This window comes from Bison bison, unplaced genomic scaffold (assembly GCF_000754665.1).
Source record: "Bison bison bison isolate TAMUID 2011002044 unplaced genomic scaffold, Bison_UMD1.0 scf7180017864371, whole genome shotgun sequence".
NCBI lineage: Eukaryota > Metazoa > Chordata > Mammalia > Artiodactyla > Bovidae > Bison > Bison bison.
In genome coordinates, this window is record NW_011494943.1 from 15,394,522 (window position 1) to 15,407,717 (window position 13,196).

General features: G+C 37.0%; 1 protein-coding gene across 1 annotated transcript in view; it reads right to left on the reverse strand.

Moving 5' to 3' along the window:
* Positions 1-13,196, reverse strand: part of TANC2 (tetratricopeptide repeat, ankyrin repeat and coiled-coil containing 2) — a 368,982-nt gene that overhangs the window by 64,813 nt on the left and 290,973 nt on the right. Inside the window, exon 11 of the mRNA XM_010856460.1 lies at positions 9,879-10,110. Within this exon, the coding sequence (XP_010854762.1) occupies positions 9,879-10,110 (232 nt within the window). The remainder of the gene's footprint in view (positions 1-9,878; positions 10,111-13,196) is intronic.

The window sequence follows — 13,196 nt, forward strand, 5'->3', positions numbered from 1 at the left end:
AGTAAGCTCCAGGAGTTGGTGATGGACAGGGAAGCCTGGCGTGCTGCAGTCCATGGGGTTGCAAAGAGTCAGACATGACTGAGTGACTGAACTGAACTTACAGGCTCTGAAAAGAGGAAAGCATGGGGGAAGAAACAGAGAAGTCACTGGGATGCCTGAAACAGGAAACATGTGAGGAAGAAAAAGAAGGTGAAACTGGGGACAGAAGGAAGTCTGTGGACTTCGGTACCACATTGGTTCCGTTAGCCTTTGAAAGAGTCAAAACCAGTCAAAACCCTATATATTTTTGTTTCAAATTGTATGCAGATTTTTTGCATGATTAATACAACTTTATATTTTCCCTCTAAAGTACTAGCTTTACATAAATTTAATTTCAATAGCTTAAGTACTATAAATCAGTTCTCAAATTATGAAGAGTTCAAGTATTACTTTCATCTGGTGACTTTAGGAAGAGAAATGATGGATTTCAGCTCTATTAACAATGATTATTAATGAAATGTCATTCTAGATGATGTAGAGCTAAGAAAATACATTGTTCCTTTCGGGAGTAAAAAGAACTTAGGAAGAGAGAGGAGCTGCTTGGAACGAATTGGAATTTACCCACCAAAAGGGGGGTTCTTAAGTTCTTGATTTTGAGGAACTTGGCTCCTTTAAGCAAAATCATGTCTTTATTGCATTCTGCTTGGCAGATACATTACAGCTGTCCTCGGCTAGTGAGTACCACCACCAACCCCACTCCGTGGTGTGCTGGAGCCATCCTGTGCTGGTTCAGGAGAATCCACTGAAATATTTTCAGGAGTTGGTTGTTAAGCAACTGGTAGCTTCAAACTGGTCCAAGTGGGACTATTTATTTATACAATTTGTTGTTGTTTAGTTGCTAACTCTTAGCGACTAACTCTAACTCTTAACTGCAAATGTTATAAGCCCTCCTTCCTACAGCTGGTTGTTAAAATTTACAAGCACATCACTGTCTCCACCACTTCAGTCAGACCTCCTTTAACTTCACCCAGGCTCCGCTGTAAGAAAGCCATGATTGTCAAGTGGAGAAAAAGCCTGATGATAATGCACGCATCTGGTGAAATTTTCTTTGGGAAAACATTTCAAGCATCAAGATCAAGAACACGCTCTAAATTATCATCTGAACATTTTAATGAATGAAATAACTCAAATGCTAATAACATTAAATTTTCATTTCCATAAATTTCCAGTAGACTATAATATTCATCCAATGAGTAGACAATATATCATTTCTTTTTTAAAAAATGTGACTCATTGAAACCTAAAAAATTTCCTTTTCTTTTGCTAAATGATGAGGTCTCTCAATTATAAATTTAAGAAGTGAGACCTTAGTGATCTTTAGACTTTGCCTTTCAAATGCAACCAGCCTTATAAGAATGCTTGCTCATTTCAAACTTTGTATATTTAAATACATACTCTGACTCAGTAGCTTTTAAAAGATTTTATCAATGAAAATTAAAAAAAAATTGGGATCAACGAAGGATCTGCTTCATAATTTGCCATGTAAGAACATGTACAGTACAACTACTACCATTATTTCATAGAATAAAAATATTTTAACAGTAGAAGAAGGGAGATATTATCTAACTTTTACATATATGTCTATGCAAAACCACATCTGTGTTTTACACCCACACAAATTCTAGGCTGTTTCTATTTTGTCATGGACTAATGAAAACTTTAAATGGACTGATGCTTAGGAGCCACTGTTCTGGCTGACAAGTCCCTGGAAAGGTCTCCGAAGCCCGTTAACCCTTGTTTTAAATTCCCTGTACATACGTACTCAGCAGGGATGCCCCACTGCCCTCACTTACATACATGCTTAATAAATACTTGGCACTGTCTTCTTTAGTAGTCCTGTTCTAAGACTCTCTCTAGATACCTGAGAGAAATAAGAAGTAAAGAGACTGCAAGAGAAGAGGGGACAGCTAGAACCAAAGGCAAAACTGGTCTAGTGCATGAGATTCTATTTTATTAATATTACTGGTGTATTGCATAGGGATTCTCAAAAATGAAAAGAAGACTCACATAAGACAACATTTTTTGTTCAAAAAAGCTGCACTTTATGTGCACTTCCTTTTAGTTGTGATAACAAACAAGTATCACCTTTCATTTCATCTTGATGGCCAAAGCAAAAGTTCATCAAGAAACTCTGAAACATTTCCATTTGTTTTATATGTATCTGTGTTTGTTTTTAGTCACCACACTTGTAGAACCTTAAAGAAATGTGAAAAATGTTGACTCTCAAAAAAAATAAATAAATAAAAATGTTGACTCTCATTTTTTAAAGAAAAATATATAAGTTGAAATGTAGCTCCTGAATTTAAATAGAAGCTGTTTCTACTGAACCTTCCTGGGAAGAAAATTCCAGTTACCTTAAAAAATTCCCTATTTTAAAAACTATTGTGATAAAAATTTATATATAATTAATACAATTCATTGTGAAGATCTAAACTATACACATTGGTGAGTTTTGACAAACACATATACCCTTGTAACTAACATCCTGAGCAAAGATAGAACATGTCCATTACCCTAGAGGTCCAGTGCTCAATAGGCACCACTGTTCTGATTCACATCACCATTGACTATACTTGCTTCTTATGATTAACATAAAGTTTTTGAGATTTATCTATCAATACATTGTTGAGTTTACTATTAATTTGTTCCTTTTATTACTAAGAAGCATATTAATAATTCATTTATTATGCATCATATGAATATACAATTTGTTTATGTATGCTTTTGTTGAAAGATCTTTGGGGTGTTTTCAGTTCTTAACCACTATGAATAATCTTTGATATAAACATTCTTGCATGAGTCTTTTTGTAGATATATGTTTTCATTTCTTTTGGGTAAATACATTTACCTAAAATGTATTTTGCTTGAAACTGCTTGGTCATAAGAATTAGAATTGTTTGGTCATAAGGCAGATTCATATTTAACTTTATAAGGAACGGCTAACTAGTCTTCCAAAGTAGTTGTATCACTTTAAACTCCCATCAGTGATATGTAAAGGTTCTAGTTGTATACCTCATCAACATTTGATGCTCAGCTTTAAGAATTTTAACCATTGTGGTGGATGTAAAGTGGTATCTCATTGTGATTTAAATTTGTATCTGCCTGATGACTACTGATGGCAAACACCTTTTTATGTGCTGGTAGGCGATTTATATATCTTCTTTTGTGAAGCACCTAAATCTTTTGTCCATTTCAGAAATGATTTATCCTTTCTTCAATAACTTACTGAAATTCTTTAAATACCGTGGATATAAGCACTATGCCACATACACACATGAGTGTGCACACACACAGAGTGAATATTTTCTCCCCCTTTGTGATTTTCTTTTCCTTTTTCTTAGTAGTATCTTATGGGGAGCAGACATTTAAAATTTTGACAAAGTACAATTTATTAATTTTTTCTTACATGACTGATGATTTTCAGGACCTAAGAAATCTTTACCTACCCCAAGGTTGTGAAGATATTCTAAGTTTTTTATTAGCTTTAGAGATTTTGCTTTTATATTTGGGATACAATCTCAAGTTAATTTTTGTGTATGATGCAGGATAAGGATTGAGATTCATTTTTTTCCCATACTGGTATCCAGCTGTTGTAGCATCATTTGATGACAAAAAATTCTTTTTTCCAAATTATCTTGGCATCTTTGAAGAAGGTCAACTGACTCCATATTGCGGGTTTATCTTTAGATTCTCCATTGTGTTCCATTGATCTATTTCTCTCTCCTTGTGGGAATACCACTCTGTCAGTGGAGTGCTAGAGCGGCTCAAGTTGGCTCATGAGAGCTGATTGTTAAGTTTTTTTATGGTCAAATCAGGCCCCTATCCCTGGGCTGATTGTTAAACATTTACTAACACATTACTACCTGTCATGATTTCTATAGCTCTATATTAAGTCTTGAAACCAGGTACTGTTGGCCTGTAACTGTTGATCTTCCAATTCTTTTTAAGATTGTTTTGGCTATTCATGGTTCTTTGCATTTCTGAAAGTTGTAAATAAAAAAAAAATCCTGCTGGGATTTTGATTGGAATTATGTTGAATCTATAGACCAATTTGGGGAAAACTTCAATCTACAAACATGGCATACCTCTTCCATTTACTAACTTCTTTAATTTTGCTTTGTATGTTTTATAGTTCCCACGGCGGAACTTTTGACACACCTTTTGTTAAATTTATTCTTAAGCATTTTGATTCTATAGAAAATAGTATTTGCTCCAGTTATCTACTGTTACATCAAAAAGCTGTTACTCAAATAACTGGGAAATGGAATCATCTGCAACAAAAACCCACATGTCTGGTATCAGGGCCAGAATGACTTTTTTGACTAGAACAGTCAACTGGAAAACTTAGATAAATATGGCTGCTACTTGTGGTCCGTACTTGTTGATAAACTCAAAGTAGTCAGTCTTTTCACGTGGCAATTGTTGTTGTTTGGTTGCTGAGTTGTGTCTGACTCTCTTGCGACCTCATGGGCTCGCAAGGATCCTCTGTCCATGGGATTTCCCAGGCAAGGATATTGGAGTGGGTTGTCATTTCCTTCTCCAGGGGATCTTCCTGACCCAGGAACTGAACCTGCATTTTCTGCATTAGCAGGCGGATTCTTTATCACTGAGCCACCAGGGAAGCCCGTGACATGGCAATGCATCTCCAAAAAACAAGCGTTTCAGTAAAGAAGATGGGAGCAGCATGACCATTTATAACCTAGCCTCAACTATACACAGCATCATTTTGTCATATTTTCTTGATTGAAGCAGTCACAAGCTTGCTAAAATTCAAGGGAAGGAGACACACACTCTAACGCTGGATGGGAGGAATGTCAAAGAATTTGCAGCCATGTTTTAAAACTGGCATACTACTTTTTAAATTTCACTTTTCAGCTGTTTTCTGCTAGTATATAAACATAATTCAGTTCAGTTCAGTCGCTCAGTTGTGTCTGACTCTTTGTGACCCCATAGACTGCAGCATGGCAGGCTGCAACTCCATCACCAACTCTTGGAGCTTGCTCAAACTCATGTCCATCAGGTCGGTGATGCCATCCAAAATAAACACAATAGATACCACATACTGACCATATCGACAGTAGCTCTACATTTACTAATTCTAGCAGGCTTTTCTTTTCTTTTGTAGATTCCGTAGAGTGTTCCAGTAAACAAGCACATCAGCAAATAAAGCAAGTTTTACTTCTTCCTTTCCAATCTTCATACTGTTTGCTTGTTTGTTTTCTTAACTGTGCTAGCTTGGACCACTGAAAAATGTTGAAAATAAGTCACCAAGCTCCTGATAAAAGGGGAAATGTACTTAACATTTCATTGTGTATGTTTTGGAGTTGTCCTTTATGAGGCTAAGTTTTCTTCTATTCCTAGTGTGCAGACCATTTTTACTATTAACTAATTATTTTTTTCTGCATTTATTGAGATTATAAATATATGTTTACATAAAGACATAGATTTTCTCATTTATTCTGCTAGTATGATGAGTCACACTAATTAACTTTCAAATGTTAAACACTGTATTCCTGATCAAGTAGAACTAATCAATTTGCTATTTTGTTTTTCCCAGGATTTTGCTATTATGGTCATGAGGAATTCTTGCCCATAATTTTCTTTTCTTGTACGCTGCTGCTGCTGCTGCTGCGTCGCTTCAGTCGTGTCCGACTCTGTGCGACTCCATAGACGGAAGCCCACCAGGCTCCCCCGTCCCTGGGATTCTCCAGGCAAGAACACTGGAGTGGGTTGCCATTTCCTTCTCCAATGCAGGAGAGTGAAAAGTGAAAGTGAAGTCGCTCAGTTGTGTCCGACTCCTAGCGACCCCATGGACTACAGCCTACCAGGCTCCTCCATCCATGGGATTTTCCAGGCAAGAGTACTGGAGTGGGGTGCCATTGCCTTGTATGGTCCTTACCAAAGGCTGGTTTCAGCAGTATGCATGTCTAATAAAACAAACTGAGAAATGTTCTCTTCTCCTTTATTTTCTGAAAACATTTATGCAAGATTTATATTATTTCTTCTTTAAATGCTGGATAAAACTCATTAATAAAACCATTTGCGCCTGGAGTTTTCTTTTTAGAGGTTTTTTTTCATTTGAACTTAAATAGGTAAGAGCTAAAAATTAAACAGATAAGAGCTATTCAGATTTTTTTCTTTCCTTTTGAGTCACTTTTGTTGTGTTTTTTATAGAATTTGCCCAATTTAAGTTGTTGAATTTATTGCTATAAATTTTAATTTTTAAAAATATTAATTTTCTATTTCACAGATTGCAGCTCTTGCTTTTTATTATTTCTTTCTGCTTACTCTAGGTTTATTTTCCTCATTTTTTTCTAGTTTATTAACTCATAAACTTAATCATTTATTTTTTACTACTCAGTTTGAAGTTTTTATAATTTCCTTTGTGGTTTCTTCCTTGTCTCATGGGTTGTTTAGAACTGCACTGCTAAATTCCTAAATATCTGGGGATTTTCTGTGTATTGATTTCTAATTAAATTGCATTATCTCAGAGAACATTTTCTGTAAGATTTTAGTTTTTTGAATTTAGACTTATTTTATGGCCCAGATACAATCCTTGTGCACTTGAAAGGAATGTGTATTATGCAGTTATTGACAGTGTTCTACAAATGCCAACTGGGTCACACTGGTTGACAGTGTTGTTAAAATCTTCTATATACTTACTAATTTTCTGTCTATTTGTTCTAACAGTTATTGAGACAGAGAAGTTAAAATCTCCAACTATAATTATTTGTCTATTCAGCTCTTTAGTTCTAGTTTAGTTTTTGATTCATGTATTTTGAAACTTCACTGTTAGGTTCATACGCATTTAGGATTATTTTATCTTCTGATGAACTGATCCTTTTGTGTTTATGAAATGCCCCTCTGGTCATACTCCTTGTCTTGAAGTCCACTCCTCCTCATATGAACATACTCACTCCAGCTTTCTTATGCTCCATGTTTATAGGGTACATATTTTTCTGCTCTTTCACTTTGAATCTGTGTCTTTAAATAAACTTTCCTATGCATGGCATATTACTGAGTCTTGCTTTTATAATCCAGTCTGATGGTTTCTGCCTTTTAACAGAATTATTTGGTCCATTTAAATTTAATGTAATTACTCATAGTTGATTTAAGTCTTGCATTTTGCTTGTTCCATACTTAAAAAAAAAAAAAATATATATATATATATTCTGTTTTTTCTTTCCAGTCTTCTTTGGGATTAATCAAATAATTTTCAGTATTTAATTTATTTTACAAATTGTGTTTCCAGCTGTTGCTCATGATGGTGATTTTGTTTTCAGGGTAAGAACATGGTAATTTGATAGAATAATTAAATTCACTCAGAGAACATTTATCAATGGGGATAGCTAAAGCTGGTTGTGGAGACCTAAATGAGCAGCAAATATATTTAGTAGCAAAATTATAAAACACATGAATTATGGTTGAGAATCTAGAGCTGAGCCTGCAAACATTTGGATATTTTCCTTAAATTAGCATTAAAATGTAGATCCTGTATCACTGACCTTCCCTCAAGGTATCCCTATATGGGAACAATTTCTATCTTACTTATTTGTTCAAAATTTATGTCCTGAAATGCCTGCTACGTTCATGGTTGAGGTAATCACCATGAAGGATAAAAGTTGAATAAGTTCTTAGCCTCAACAGCATATAATTCAGACAAAGGAATAAGTATAGAAACAACTAATTCCTATAAAGCACAAAGTATATCTGACATATAATAAAAGTTCAATAAATGTTAGTAACAAAAATTGAAGTTCTATTAAATTAGTAGTAATATATGAAAGGTAGTAATATATGAAATATATTATGTAGTAATATATGAAATATATTATGTAGTAATATATTATGTAGTAAAATATATATAGGTAGTAATATATGAAATACCATAAGTAAGATATAAAAAAAACCCTAATGTCAATTTGGAAGGACACTGTAACTTACTGGAGGAAGTTGGTGGATCAGCAGGTATTTCATGAATAAGGTGGTATTTAAGGTGGTCCATGAAAGATGGGTAGGATTCTGAGATGTGAGGAGAAGGCATATCAAGAAAAGGAATCAATGAGCAGATGTATGGAGGCAGGAAAATTTAAGGAAGTATTTAGGGATTTGTGAATATTTTGGTTTATATGTAAACACAGGGTTCATAAGGGTAAAAGTGGATCATAAGGCTAGAAAGTAGGTTGGATCCAGGCCATTAAATACCTTAAATGACAGACTAAGGAGCTGGAAGTTAATTCAGTGAGTTAACAGGGAGTCACTGGAGGTTTCTGAACAGGGAAATTCAGTGACCAGAGCACTGTTTTATAAAGCTTTATCTGGAAGCAGTACGTAAAGTCTAGAAGACTGTAGAGACTGGGGCAGATATTACCCACCAGGAATGCCATGAATGGGTTAGAGATGTGCCTAAACATGAATTCCTTCAGCCCTCCGGGCATCAGGGGCTCCGTGCAGCTGTAGCTTCAGAACCAGTGATGTCCAGCCACGAGGAGTCTTGATTTTTCACCCCTGTGTGCTATATACATTCGAATAATTTTCCAAATGTGTTATGATGTGAACACAGCACTAGACCAGAAGTCCAAAGACCAGTAACGGCAGCAACACAGATGTGATGTCACAGGCAGCTGAGCAGCCTTTAGGGTGACAGTGGCAGGAATGATTTTGAGACGTGAGAAACATCAAGAAGGCACAATTAATGGGATTTAAAGGTTGACTGAATGGACAGAAAACATGTTTAAAATATTTGTGGTGAATCTCAATGTTAGAAAAGTCTAGGGCGTGGGAAAGCTGATTGGTAGGTAGCAAAGCTATAGACAGAGGTTATCGGAGTCCAGAAGAAAAACTCTGATACATGGTGATCAGCATGGAAGTCGACATAATGAGACAGTGGCCAGGAGAACGCAAATTCTTATACGAGTACCTGAGAAATGTTCAAGGAAAGTATGTAAGTCTCTCAGGGATAAACAGGATTGCTCAGGCATCTCATGCTTACTCAGGTCCTTTTCTTCGGCTCCCAGCATGGACAGAACATGCTGGGGAAGGGGCAGAGGTGAAGAATGAGGTGGTTACACTTAGGCCTCGGCCAACACCAGAGAGCTGACTCATTGGAAAAGACCCTGATGCTGGGAAAGATTGAGGGCAGGAGAAGGGGGTGACAGAGAATGAGATGGTTGGATGGCATCACCAAATCAATGGACATGAGTTTGAACAAACTCTGGGAGATAGTGAGGGACAGGGAAGCCTGGCATGCTGCAATCTATGGGGCTGCAAAGAGTCGGACACAACTGAAAAACAATACCACCAGAGTTGCAGAGTTAAAACAAAGAAAAGGCATGGACATGATCACTTCTCCCCAGTTCTTAAAAATATCTTAATACCTTTTAGTGGATGATTAAGTATTTTTTTTTGCATACACATAGTTATGTAACCCCTTCATTTTACCTGACTGTGGAGTAATAAAAAAAAAGGCAAATATAAAGACTGAGGATGTTTGTAACCATAGAAACTCCATGGCATAGAGAGGGAGCCATGGCTTTAGTGATCTATTTGAACTCCACAGAAAGGACTGGAAGCTCAACTATCTTTAGTTCAAGAAGAATGCATTGTATTTGGAAATGAGAACGAGAATTTTTATGCAGAGAGAAGGAATTACCAATTCTTGGAGGAATTTCTTATTTTTTTTTTTTCCTCTGAGTAAAACCTTTTATTTGTTAACTGTACCCTGTAGGAACATTTAACTTTTGGCAGTGTGATAAAAATAATCATTTCTATAACATGCCCCCAGGTGAACTTGGGCTCCAGAGCCTCCACCTTCCACCTGCTCTGCACCTCATCTGTACCTTTGTGGAGATTCTCCAGGGGCTCCAGCACTCCCCTCCGGAAGGAGGCCATGGGGTCTTGAACACAGGACCGAAGGCTCAGCATGCTCTGGAGGTGAGGCTCTCGGAGAAGCTGCTCCCGATAGGCTGCCAGCTGAGGGGAGCGGCAGAGCAGGGCAGCAACATTGTGGACGAACTCAGGCACCAGGCAGGTGTAGGCGTTATCTGCTTGGCAATAGTGATAGGCAACCACCTAAGAAAGAAAGATGAGCACGCAGACAGGTTGAGCAGCAGCAAGAGCAGCAGTCATGGTTGTGTGTGTGTGTTTGGTCACTAAGTTGGTCATGGTTACTGTATGGTTATTCTCTAACACTGTCTTCTGTCACCCCACTCCTCAACTTCTTGAAGTGAAAACAAAAGCTGTTAACTTGGAAATTGCCCTGATTTATCTAAGATAACAAATTTGACCCAATATTTCTCTTGTATGTGTTTGGTACCATAATTCATAAATAAAACTTATAAATACAAACTGAGCTTTTCCTCTAGATTAAAATAGGAAGCAGGCCTGAGAATAAAGATTAATCTCTCTAATTTATTCAGCATGAAGTAGTACATGAAACAATCTGATACTGTAACAAAGCATCAGGAATAAAATAACCAGAGAAATACCATATGTTAGATTCAACAAACATATGTTTATAAGGCATATTTAAAAAATTATAATTGTGTTGTAATCAGCCTTATGGAAAATAAAATAATGCAGACTTAAGAACTATCACTAAATAGTTTTCTAAGCACCCAGAGACAGAGAGGATAAGAATTAGATAATAGGAAGGAGGAGTGAGATTTTTGTCAGATGCACGTGTTAAATTCAAAGAACTCAGAAAATGCATGCATCTTAATATCATCTAGGGTCTAGCCAGTCTGGCTGGAACTTGCAATTTTAAGCTCTGTTTTCTTATTTGTTTAAATTTGCACAGTGTTTGCTTTGTATCTTCTGGTTGTTCCTTTTGCCTCAAGGGCAAGAAGGGCAGAGAGTGATTTTAATCTAGACCACTCTGTTGGCTCAGTACTACCTACAAAAGTGATGGGCCTATGTAGAAACTGCAGGGGAGATTTAGCCTGAATGTACAGACCACACTTGACATGGTGCTCAAAACATAATGCAGTCATGTTAGCTGATGCCGCCACCACCACCACCAGCAATGTCTTCTCCTCTTCCTCTCCATCATTATCACGGTCATCATCAAGGTTCTGTACACTTTCTTCTTTTCAGCTACTGCCTTTGTGCCTCAGGCATTTGAAATTTGCCCTAAGAGCATGCACAGATATACTACTGGGACCCCAGCTCTCAAAGAACAGAATCATCCACGAAAGTGTTCTGCTTTGAAATGACTCCTAACCTGTAGGTATGGTCATTCTAGCTCTTTAACAAATGCTGGAAATATCACTTTTTAAAAAATATCTGAAATCCTTCTCATTAACATTAAAAAAAAAATGAACAACACAGGAAATGTTACTACACCTGGAAAGCTGAGGACAGGGATTGCTTGTAAGTGAAGCAATGATGTCTGAGCATAGTGTGGAAATGGAAATGAGGAGGTATACTTAGAAATCTCCACTCTCTTTTGTAGATAGATTGATCACTGCTTTATTACTGATCTTAAACACAAGGTAAGGAACCCAAAAAGAAAACTTGACAGCAATTGATCTGTCCTCTTAGTGAACAGTGAAAGTCAGTGGTTATGTACACATGGACACAAATCTCCACTTTATAAAAAGAAAACAGCAAATCTCTGAATCAATATGAACTTTCATCATATTTTATCTCAATTGATTTCCTATGTCGAGGCAAAGTACAGCTGAGCAAATCAGCTATAACTTACCCTTTACCTGAAGTAATGGGATACGAGTGTGAAGATAAAAAGTTTAAAATTTAGGAAGAGGGTTCTTGCCCTGGTTTCATTAAAAATCATCTACACTCTTGGCTATCTGAAGTTTCACCTAACAGAGATCACTGAGAAAGTTGCCCCTTCTGGGGCTGCCTTTGTTTCTTTGAGTTTAAAAATTTTTAGGCATTCCAAATATAAAATCTTAACTCCTCTGCAGACTTCAGGCAGACAGACCATTCAACATCTTCATGAAATTTGTACTTTGACTCAAAATAGGTCACTTACTAGATATTTCCAGGCAGCTAGACGGTATGTAAGTGTACATATAATCTGTCAAAAACACTTGGTATTTCTCCCAAATTATCTGTTGACATTACAACAACTTTTCCCACATACATGAATAGGAAACACAGTTTTTTACCTTCAGTTTCTCACTGTGCTAGTGTTCAGTGAAGGGCAAAAGATCACTCCCTACAGCTCTGAGGAAGTGACCACGGCCTATATTCAGTCACTATTATTCCAGTAATACCAGACCAACTGGTATTACTGGAATAATAATACTGCAATATCAGACCACCTTACCTGCCTCCTGAGAAACCTGTATGCAGGTCAAGAAGCAACAGTTAGAACTGGACACGGAAAATTGGACTGGTTCCAAATTGGGAATGGAGTATGTCAAGGCTGTATATTGTCACCCTGCTTATTTAACCTATATGCACAAGACATTGTGCAAAATGCTGGGCTGGATGAAGCACAAGCTGGAATCAAGTTTGTTGGGAGAAATATCAATAACTTCAGATGACATCACCCTTATGACAGAAAGTGAGGAGGAATTAAAGAGCCTCTTGATGAAAGTGAAAGAGGAGAGTGAAAAAGTTGGCTTAAAACTCAACATTCAAAAAACAAAGATCATGACATCCAGTCCCATCACTTCATGATAAATAGATGGGGAAACAGTAGAAATAGTGACAGACTTTATTTTCTTGGGCTCCAAAATCACTGCAGATGGTGACTGCAGTCATGAAATTTAAAGACGCTTGCTCCTTGGAAGAAAAGCTATGACCAACTTAGATAGCATATGAAAAAGCAGAGACATTACTTTGCCAACAAAGGTCCATCTGGTCAAAGCTATGGTTTTTCCAGTAGTCATGTATGGATATAAGAGTTGGACAATAAAGAGAGCTGAGTGCCAAGAATTGAGCTGGAGTGTTGGAGAGGACTCTTGAGAGTCCTTTGGACTGCAAGGAGATCAAACCAGTCAACCCTAAAGGAAATCAATCCTGAATGTTCATTGGAAGAACTGATGCTGAAGCTGAAGCTCCAATACTTTGGCCATCTGATGTGAACAACTGACTCATCAGAAAAGACCCTGATGTTGGGGAAGATTGAGGGCAGGAGGAGAAGGGGACGACAGAGAATGAGATGGCTGGATGGCATCACCAACTTG